General features: G+C 38.3%; 1 protein-coding gene across 1 annotated transcript; it reads right to left on the minus strand.

Annotated features, from left to right (window-relative positions):
- Window positions 1-7,810: 7,810 nt before the first annotated feature.
- LOC133334776 (odorant receptor 85b-like) lies at window positions 7,811-10,571 on the minus strand. Its single transcript, XM_061543098.1, has 4 exons — window positions 10,222-10,571; window positions 8,175-8,376; window positions 7,954-8,109; window positions 7,811-7,870 (listed from the first exon to the last, which is right to left on the minus strand). Exons 1-4 carry the CDS (start codon window positions 10,569-10,571, stop codon window positions 7,811-7,813), a joined length of 768 nt encoding a protein of 255 aa, XP_061399082.1.
- Window positions 10,572-11,634: the final 1,063 nt, after the last annotated feature.

Genomic DNA, 11,634 nt, shown 5'->3' on the forward strand with positions numbered 1-11,634 from the left:
AAAAATTGTTATACATACTTTTTCTGTGAAAATGAATTCAATTTGCCAAATTGAAAAGCTGGATGATGGAAATTATGAAAGTTGGCGAATCCAGATGAGAAGTGTTCTAATTCATTGTGGACAATGGGGAATTGTCAATGGGGATATAAAATTCTATCCAACGAATAAAGATGCTGAGACAATAAAATTGATAAATGAAGACCAGAAGGCTCTTGCAACAATTTTTTCTTAGCGTGAAGCCATCTCAACTGAATACCATCAAGAATTGCAAGTCATCATTGGAGGCGTGGTTGCAGCTACAAGATGTTCACAAACCACAGGGACCAATGCAGAAAGTGGCGTTATATAAGAAGTTGCTGGGATTAAAAGGGTGGCGTAGGGGATGATAGATACCAAGCAACGGCTCTGATTAGCTTTAACATGGCGAAGCCCAGGCTTATCTTGGTCCCTCTTTCATCTCAATTGTGGACACTGACCTCCCCGCGGTGCCACCTGGGGAGCTATTCTCATCACCCGATGAAATAGTGAGCTAATATGTGCCGCGAGTTCACCCATAAGAACTATAAAAAAAATGGGTTGAGGCGTCGGGTTAGTTGCCCACTCTCGGAAAACCCAACCTACTATGAAAAAGCAAAGAAAAAGAAAACCAAACCCCCCTAATGTTGACGACCCCCGCAAACGTATAAAGGACCACGATCTGCGAATCTGCACTTGGAATGTGCGCACGCTATACAGAACAGGGGCAGTGTTCGCTTTGGCGGATATACTCAAGAAGTACAAAGCCGATATTATTGCCTTACAGGAAATGCGATGGAAAGGGACAGGCGTAAGTAAATCAGACGATTACGCCCTGTATTATAGCTGCCATGAAACGAGACATGAATTTGGCTGCGGATTTATGGTTAACAGGAGAATAAAAGACCTTGTCTCCAGATTCACTCCAGTAGATGAGCGAATTGCTATAATCCGTATAAAAGCGAAGTTCTTTTACATCAGTCTAATTTGCGCCCATGCTCCGACCGAAGATAAAGATGAACAGACCAAAGATATATTTTATGAGCGCCTAGAAACAGCATATGACCGTTGCCCTGGCCATGACATTAAAATTCTGCTAGGAGATTTTAATGCAAAAATCGGAAGGGAAAATATCTTTGGCCCCACCGTCGGAAAATTCAGCCTTCATGAAGAAACATCCGACAACGGCATGAGGTTGATTGACTTCGCGGCAGCAAAAAACATGGTAGTTAGCAGCACCAGATTCAAGCATCTCGATATACACAAGGCCACCTGGATTTCTCCTGATCAAGTAACGAGAAATCAAATTGATCATGTTGTGATAGACGGAAGGCATGCATCCAGTGTTTTAGACGTCCGATCGATCCGAGGAGCGAATATCGATTCGGACCATTACCTTGTGGCAGCCAAGGTACGCACCCGTCTAAATGTTGCAGCAAAGGTGCGATCTAATACAACACGGAAACTCGACGTCGAAAAGCTGCAAACACAACAGGTAGCCGAGGCCTACTCCGCTCAACTTACCCATCTGCTTGAAGAAAGCACTTCTTGTCCCGATAATAGTATAGAAGCACAATGGCAAAGAATTGCCCACTCCCTACAAACTGCAGCAAAAAGAACAATTGGGTACCAAAAACCACCACCAAGAAACCCATGGTACGATCAGGAGTGTCGTATTGCTACTGATGTGAAAAACGCAGCGTATAGGGCAACCCTGCAGACAGTAGCAACACGTAACGTGATGGAGAATTATCGGGAGAAAAGGAGAGAGGAGAAACGTGTATTCAGAAAAAAGAAGAAAGAACAAGAAAAACGTGAGCGTGAGCAAATCGAGATGTACAGGAGTCAGAATGAAGTCCGGAAATTTTACCAACGAGTAAAACACCAAACCGAAGGCTTTGGTGCAGGCACATCCTCCTGTAGAGATGAAGAAGGAAACCTGGTGACAGATACAGACAGCGTGTTGAGGATCTGGAAGGAGCATTTCGAAAAGTGCTAGTATCAAATAGTGGCGATGAAGAAGATACCCCAGAACCAATAGGAGATGATGGTATAGAGTGTATACCACCTAGCCAAGATGAGGTCATAAAAGCAATTAATCGGCTCAAGAACAACAAAGCAGCAGGAGCCGATGGGTTACCAGCCGAACTATTCAAGACTGGTGGCCAGATGCTGGTCAGGAGCATGCACCAGCTGATTAACACAATTTGGCTAGATGAATGCATGCCCAATGATTGGAACCTCAGCATCCTGTGTCCCGTGCACAAAAAAGGAGACAAGACGATATGTGCCAACTATAGAGGAATAAGTCTCCTTCCCATCGCATATAAAGTGCTATCCAGTATGCTGTGTGAACGATTGAAGCCAATGGTCAATGACATCATCGGACCATACCAATGCGGCTTCAGACCTGGCAAATCGACCATAGACCAGATTTTCACTCTGCGCCAAATCCTGGAAAAGACCCACGAAAAACACATCGACACATATCACCTATTTGTCGACTATAAAGCCGCATTCGACAGCCCTATCCGTTCAGAGGTGTTTAAAGCCATGTCTGCGTTCGGCATTCCTGCAAAATTAATACGGCTATGCAGGATAACATTAAGTGGCACAAGGTCAGCCGTTAAAGTAGGAAAGGACCTATCGGAGCCCTTCACTACCGAACGAGGATTCAGACAAGGTGACAGTTTGTCGTGTGATCTTTTTAACATCCTACTAGAAAAGGTCATACGAAACGCAAAGGTGAACAGAAATGGCACTTTGTACACCAAACAACACCAGTTACTCGCCTACGCCGATGACATCGATATAATGGGTCGAACATTGCGAGCGGTAACAGCCACCTTTGAACAAATTGAAAAGGAGTCTGCCAAAGTGGGTCTGGCAGTAAACGGCGAGAAGACCAAGCTGATGGTATCAACGCGCAAGACGTCCAGTAGACTCGGACCAACTGTGGAACTTGAAAACTACAGCTTCGAGGTAGTTAAAGACTTTATATACCTTGGTACCGCCATAAATAAAACGAATGATATCAGTTTTGAAATTCGGAGAAGGATTGTGATGGCCAACAGATGCTACTATGGTCTAAGTAAGCAGTTTAGAAACAAGGCCACCTCTCGCCAGACCAAACTCACACTTTACAAGACGCTGATACTACCCGTGCTATTATATGGATCAGAAGCATGGGTACTTGCGCAAGCAGATGAGGCAGCTCTTGGGGTGTTTGAGAGAAAAATTCTCCGAAAGATCTACGGGCCGATCTGCGTCGACGGTGAATATCGGCGTCGAATGAACCACGAGCTCTACAATTTATACGCAGACATCGACATAGTCAGTCGTATTGAGCTGCAGCGACTACGGTGGCTAGGCCATGTTGTGCGGATGAATGAAGAAGCCCCAGCTCAAAAGGCATATAAAAATGAGCCTACGGATGGTTCCCGTAGAAGGGGAAGGCCACGAATTAGATGGAAAGACCAAGTAGAAAACAACATCTTGGAACGTGGTCTTCCAAATTGGTGGACTTGCGCACAAGACCGACGCGCTTGGAAATCTTTTTTAAGCTCGGCTTATGGAACAACCGTTCTGTAACAAGCCAGCTAAGTAAGTAAGTAAGCTGGGATTAAAAATGAAAGAAAGTGGTAACATGTTGCAACATCTGAATGAATTTGTTGAAATTTCGGAAAAATTAGCTGAAATTGGGATACCGATCCAGGAGGAGTTACTAAGTATCATTCTTCTGACAAGCCTTCCAAGACAGTTTGACAATTTCGTTGTGGCAATAGAAACTAGAGACAAATTGCCAAGTTTCTTATCGTTAAAGCAGAAACTGATGGAGGAAGCCGAGAGAAAATGCCACGTTGAAGATGACGAATTTCATGGGCAACAGATTTTTGCTGCAAAAACGAATAGCCGTCGAGAAACAACTGAGGGGAATAAATCGAAAAATAAATTCCAGGGAAAGGGATGCAGTAAGAAACAATTTAAAGGGAAATGCTTCTCTTGTGGCCAATTTGGGCATTATGCTAACAAATGCGAAACAAATCAGAAGAGGGATAAAACTAAATCATTTACGATGTTAGCTGTTGCTGAAGCTGGAAGACTGAATAAAGCATTATGGTATTTAGATAGCGGTGCAACTGCACACATGTGCAAAGACAAAGGCATGTTTTCTACTTTTGAGGAACACGAAGAAAAAATTATATTGGCCGGTGATAATTTTTTGAGAGCAGTTGGAAGAGGTGATGTTTTAATCAAAACAAAAGAGAGCGAGTTCAAACTGAAAAATGTGCTCTATTCACCGGAACTACAGGCAAATTTTATTTCAATCAGTAAGGCAGTGAACCAAGGATTAAAAGCAATATTTACTCAAGAATGTGCTATAATTAAAACAAAATCCAATGACATTATATTGAAGACTCCAAAAATCGATGATATGTTTGTTCTGGAAAATCATCAGGAAAGGATATTTATTATGACTGAAACCCTTTGGCATAATCGGTACGGTCATTTAAATCACAATAGTTTGAATGAGCTCAGTTCTAAAGAAATGGTAAAAGGTATGAAAATCGTCCAAAATTCAAATAATTCTAATTGCAAAAGTTGTATGCTGGGAAAAACCCATACGCTACCATTCCCAAAAGAAAGTACGAGTTCAGCAAAGGAAATATTGGAAGTCATACACAGTGATGTTTGTGGTCCGATCGGATGTCCATCACTTGGAGGTTCTAAATATTTCTTAACTTTCATAGATGATAAATCTCGGAGAATTTTTATATATTTTTTGAAGTCAAAGGATGAAGTTATGGGTAAATTTAAAGAATTTCAAATGCAAGTTGAGAGACAAACCGGTAACAAAATCAAGGTACTTCGGAGTGACAACGGTGGTGAATATGTCAACAAGGATTTTAATGAGTATCTAAGGAACAATGGCATTCAAAGACAGTTAACAGTTCCTTATAGTCCTCAGCAGAACGGAGTGGCAGAACGTGCCAATAGAACTCTGGTGGAAATGGCAAGAACTATGATGTTGCATGCAGGTGTGGATGACAATTTATGGGCAGAAGCAATAATGACTGCAGCTTATTTGCGAAACAGATGTCCCACAAAGATTCTTAAAGATAAGACGCCTTATGAAGTATGGCATGGAAAGAAACCTAATGTAAGTCATTTCCGAACATTTGGTTCTTATTGTGTAGCTTTGAATAAAACCCATAAGAACAAGTTCGAAAAGAGGGGAGAAGAATACATTATGGTGGGTTATTCATTAGTCTCAAAAGCTTATAGACTATATGATGTCAAACAAAGAAAGATAATTGAAAGAAGAGATGTTATTTTCGACGAGGAAAAATTTCAAGTAGACGACAAGGAAATGCCAGTGGTAGAATGTTTCGAATTCTATTTGCCACAAAATCAACCTGATCAAAATTTAAATATCGATGGTAGTCAGCATGAAAACGTCGATCAGCAGTTGCAAGATATTTTAGAATACGGGAGTAACGATGAACATTTTGGTACAGCAACTGAAAATTCAAGTTCCGACGATCAAGCAGTGGTATCAGGAAAGCGACCTGGAAGACCGAGGATAATGCGAACAGGAATGCCCGGAAGACCCAAAAAGGTATACAATATGTTAAATCGTATGACAATCGAAAACATACCACAGACCTTTGAAGAAGCGATGGGTAGTGAAAACGCAAAGAAATGGCAAGATGCAATGGAAAGAGAACTTAATTCTTTAAAGAAGAACAATACTTGGGAAGAGGTCGAACTTCCGCCGAAGTGTAAAGCAATTTCGTGTAAATGGGTGTTTGCACTAAAACGAAACAAACATGGGGAGGTGGAAAGGTATAAAGCTCGTTTGGTAGCGAAGGGATGTAGCCAAAGATATGGGATCGACTACAAAGAGACGTTCTCTCCAGTGGTAAGATATGCTACTTTAAGAATGCTATTGGCTATTGCAGTACAAGAGAAAATGTACTTGCACCAAATTGACGTAATAACAGCTTACCTTAATAGCGAATTACAAGAAGACGTGTACATGGTACCCCCTGAAGCTTCAGAAGTTAACAACGATAAAGTTTTGAAATTGAAGAAGGCAATTTATGGATTAAAACAATCAGGACGAGCATGGAATGAAAAATTAGATACTGTGTTGAAAAATTTTGGATTTACATCATTCGAAAATGAGCCATGTTTGTATAAATTGAAGAATAACAACGAAATTATATTGGTGGCAGTGTATGTTGATGATATCATCGTAGCATGTAAAAATGAGCAACAAATTCTTCAAATAAAGGCGATGATAGCAGAAGAATTCGATATCAGTGATAAGGGACGATTGCAATATTTTCTTGGTATGCAGATTGAACGGAAGGATAATACGGGTTCTATAAAGTTAAGTCAAGTTCAATATATTGAGGATATGCTAGACCAATACGAAATGAAAGGATGCAAATCGTCGTCAGTACCATTGACAGCGGGATATCAAGTTCAATGTAATGCAAATTGCAAGAAAGCCAATCAACATGAGTATCAGTCATTAATTGGGTCATTAACTTATCTCGCAATTACTACGCGCCCTGATATTCTACATTCTGTGAATAAATTAGCACAAAGAAATGCTGATCCACATGCGGAACATTTAGTAGCAGCAAAGAATATTCTACGTTATCTGCCGGGAACTGTAAATTATAAGTTGGTATATAAAGCTGGCCAGAAAAATGTATATGGATATGCGGATGCTGATTGGGGAAGTAGTACGAGTGATAGAAAGTCATATACAGGATATATATTTTATCTCAATGATTGTCCTATATCCTGGGAGAGCAAGAATCAAACGACTGTGGCTCTTAGCAGCACTGAAGCTGAGTATGTGGCGATGTCGAATGCTGCAAAGGAGGCAGTATACTTAAGAAGGTTGTTGAAAGAAATGGAGTACATAAGTGGCGATCCAGTAATATTAAATGTCGATAATCAAGGAGCTTATAAGTTAGCGCAAAATCCAGTTTTCCATAATCGAACGAAGCATATTGATATAAAATTTCATCACGTTCGAGAAGTTGTTCGGAATAAAGAAGTGGAGCTAAAATATTGTCCAACTAATGATATGGTGGCGGATATATTTACGAAGAATTTGTGTAAAATCAAACATGCTAAATTTGTTAATTTAATTGGTATATCTTATGATTAGTTAATGTTAATTGTAATGGAACATCCATGTTGAGGAGGAGTGTTGAATAACTTGTTTGTAATCTACTCCAACATGTATGTTTTATATTTTGTGTTTTGACCTAAGTAGGCTTTGAAATAATATTGTGAAATTTTTCTTATTCTTAAATATGTATTGTAAATAGTTTTTAGTCAGTCAATAAAACGATTCAAAACCTAACAAAATTGTGAGGATACATGTGTAGAATATATCCAAAGTGGTGAAGGGTATCACATAATCGTTCCAGCCCGACTTTACTATTCTCCTTACTGGTTAGAATTGTTTTACCCCATACTCATACACGCAAATCTTGACCTAGGTGCGTTCATCTTGAAACATTTATCTGGGTTTTTATTAAAAGTCCGTTTGATATCAACTACCAATTCTTTAATGCATAAATTTTTAAATCAAAATGAAAATCATTTCGATTTACATTTGATGTAGTCAAGAAAGACATTTAGAATGACCAACCGTCTTCACATAACCCTTACACTCGATTTAAAATAAAAACTGATGTAGAATGTGATTTAGTTCTTTATTTATTCGAAATTATATATTTTGAAATAAAATATTTACATATATTTTTTATTTCTTTACATACATTGTTCTCAACAATGTGAAAAACTTATAGGACATCTGTATAAGCTATAGAAAAATAAAACAAATGTAGTGATTGATTTATATTAATATTGCAAATAAAAAATATTATTTACAAAACCCAATCTTACCACCGCCATTGTTTCCTGTGAAATCCATATAAAAGTGGTAGCTTTCAGCTGGGCCGGTCTCTGGGCCCGTTTAGACATTAGTATCAACATTTTCTGACATTTAACATCACTTCGCAACCAGTCGCTGGTAAAAACTGCTGTCGATACATTGAGACTCTTAAAAAATAATTGAACAATTTCATATATATGGGGGAAATGTTTAAAATATTTTTTTTAATTACCGCATCCATTAAAGCTTGCCCCGAGTAACATATCAAAGCCGATTCAATAAGCATTGTGAGCAGGAAAATTAGTAGTTTGAAGAGGCTAAGAAACGAGGTGCCAATTGTCATCAGAAATCCCACTAAGCAAATTACCACCGAGGCTGAGGCGAAATGGACAAACAGCAGTAAACCAAATATATCATTCAAACGTTCTGAAAGGCTGTAAAAAATAGAAGTAGAATTAAGAAGTAACCTGTAAGGAGAGGACAATAGTCGAAAGGGCAGTTTGATGCATCATTTACATATATAGGAATATCAAAATCTTAACAAATTTCAACAAAACTCAAAAACACCAATCATTCTACTCTCAATTTGGTACGCTGTACAAATGTGGGTCTCAATCGGAAAAACATTGGGACTGGGGTTTATATGGGTATAGGTATATATGGGAGCTATATCTAAACCTGAACTGATGTTTTTTTCTATTTCGATAGACCTACATTTTTTTTAATATAGACACCCTATCGCCCTGGCTTTCAACTCGTTTATAAAATGCTTTAGACCTTCAACTTCTCTGTAAAGCACAACTTGGCTGCTTGTTGTATATAAGCGAAGCCATTCCTCATTTCAACCATTAAGACTCACTGGGCTTATGTTTATCTATAAAACCTTCCCGATCTACACCTCACCTATGAAAACCCCAATTCATAGGCTTCCTGGGCTCAGATCGTCCATAAAGCCTGCTTGGCCTTCAGCATGTCTATACAGCCTCCCTTCACTTCTATGAAGTCCCAGTTGATTTGAGATCGTCTATAAAACTTGACTAGGTGTCAAATCTGTTATAAAGCCTGTCTAGCTTACAGATCGCTCCATCGAAAGCTCCATCGCCTTAATGTCCCTTATGAAGCCTTTTGACATTCAACATGAGTAATAATTTTTTACCCAACAAGAACCTCTTTATACCAATTTTTTGCCACCTCGGTAGAAAAATATGCTTAGGACCATAAATCTCTATATGGAGGTTATATCAAAGAATGAACCCATATAGAAAATTGTCTGCAAATATGTTTTTTACCCACGAAAAACCCGGAATGTCACATATCTGCCACTTCGTTTTAAGAAATGCGTTTCATAGCCAAAATATGTACTTATTTCCAATAAGAATTCAAAATACCATTGGACAGTCACTTCGTTTTTAAATGCGCCAAGGACCATCAAAATACCTTAAATGGGAAAGGATCTGTATATGGAGGCTATAATAGAACGAAATTATTGTACATAAATTATTTGCACCCCTTCTGAAACCGTAATGCCACATTTCAGTCGCTTCGGTGGGAGCATACCACTAAAACTAGCAATCGGACGAAAATATATATGGGAGCTTAATCTAAATCTGAACCGATTTTCCCAATTTCAATAGGGTTCGTCCTTGGGCCAAATAAGTGACCTATGCCAACTTTCATCCAAATCGGATCATAAATGCGACCTGTACGTTGTTTACAATTTAACATGGACAGACAGGCAGATGGACAGACGGACGGACTGACATGCATAAATCGACTCAGAAAGTGATTCTATGCATATTCTAAAAAGGAACCATATCATATACCATACCATATCTATCACGTTTCCTTTTGCCTGTTACAAACATATGCACAAAGACATTATACCCTTCTCCACAGTGTAGTGAAGGGTATAATAATGGACCAATATATCCAACTTCCAACATCGATCATCCTAGTAGTGGTAGCAATGTCTATGCTAAATTTCAAAACTCCTTCTCAAATATTGCGAACTCTGTGGGGATTATAACAGAGGGACTTACTGACAGACGGATTATTCCGATTAAGTATGAGATCACTGGTGTTGAATATTTCGAATTTTTGCAAACGGAATGAAAAATTTCATATACACTTCACATTAGGGAGGTGGGTAGGAATTTAAAAATACCACTGCTTCGATTTAAAAATGTGAAAGAGGGACAATCAGACCCTCCACCTGATGTTGAAGGTTATACAATTTGAGGGTATTACATTTTACCAGCTTAAAGAATGTCCATACTTACCTCAACAATTTACTGTGATACTCAATGAAGTACTTGACAACCTCCATATCCGATTTCCGATTTTCCACCTCTCCAATTGTAAATTTGTCCACCCTCCCCTTTATTTTATAGCCCTTCATGCTCTTGGCCACAAAATCAAAATGCATTATTATTTGTGATATCAGAGCATACAGCAACAAATCATTCGACAAAGTCCCCATGGCTGAGGTGTGACCTGCAAAACTTGTCATCCCATATAGCAAATAATATGACCAATGATTTCGCCAATTCCATGGTGTATAAATAAAATATGGCAACTCCTGTACGGGTTGTGGGTCCTCCAGAATTTTCGATGTAACTTCATACTTCATTAAGGCCAGTAAATTGAAAAACCAAATTGCCAGAAAATACCAATATGACATCAGTTTTGATAGGCTATGGCACTTTCTTAAATAAAAATCCACATGATATGATCTCTGCGATTCCTCTTCGTGCGGAAATATTGTCCGTAAATCACGTATGAAATTATCGATTAGCGGTCGTTTATGCCATATCATGAAAACTTTCCAACAGGCATTCATCACGAAACCACTGTATGCCATTGACATGAGGAAATCCGGTGTATTCACCACCCCCGATGGCGCCAGGGAGGAGAAGAGTAGATTCAATATTTCACCAAATGTTATTAAATATAAATTATACGAATTTAAATAAAATACAAGATTTCTTAAATATTTTCTATAACGCGTTTCCAATTTCTTTTTACCACACGCTTCAATGCCAATTGTGGCATAGACGAAATCGACATAAACGAAAAATTTCTCAAATAGACCGGAATAAGGCATTTTTTCAATTGGAAATTGTATTAACGCCGATTTTTACAGATGAACAATACTTGTTGTTTCGATTGTTGATTTCAAACTAAATTCTAGAATTGAAAATTAACAGAAAAGTTAAAAATTTATTTTACGAGTATAAATTTTTAACTTTTCTGTTAACCTTAACATTAAATTTAAATTTTATTTTAGTTGTTGTATTCTATGAAAAACTTTTCGTGATGTTAGAAGTTGTTGTTTGCTTCCCGTATGCATGGTAATAATGGTATTTGGGCATTGTCAATTAATTAATTAGTCTTAATATAGAAATTAGTTTTGTAGTTGAAGGCCACCGGAGAATCAAATGTATTTTCCGGGTTTATTTCTATTAAAATTCTACATATTTGTTTGAAATAAAATGCCGATATATGAAGAATTTTTCAATTTCCCAATAACCAACAACTAACCTCTTTCTAAAATGGTAAGGTAAGTGCTCCCAAATACAAGCGTAGATTTTTTTTCAAAATAATATTTTTTGAAGGCCATACAAGGCGTCAAGTTGTAATTCTTAAATTTAGAGTTAGGATCACTGTTGGGGTGAAGTTTTGTAAATTTATAC

The sequence above is a fragment of the Musca vetustissima genome, unplaced genomic scaffold (assembly GCF_032173495.1).
Source record: "Musca vetustissima isolate MV318-11 ecotype Yass unplaced genomic scaffold, APGP_CSIRO_Mvet_v1 utg653694, whole genome shotgun sequence".
Lineage (NCBI taxonomy): Eukaryota > Metazoa > Arthropoda > Insecta > Diptera > Muscidae > Musca > Musca vetustissima.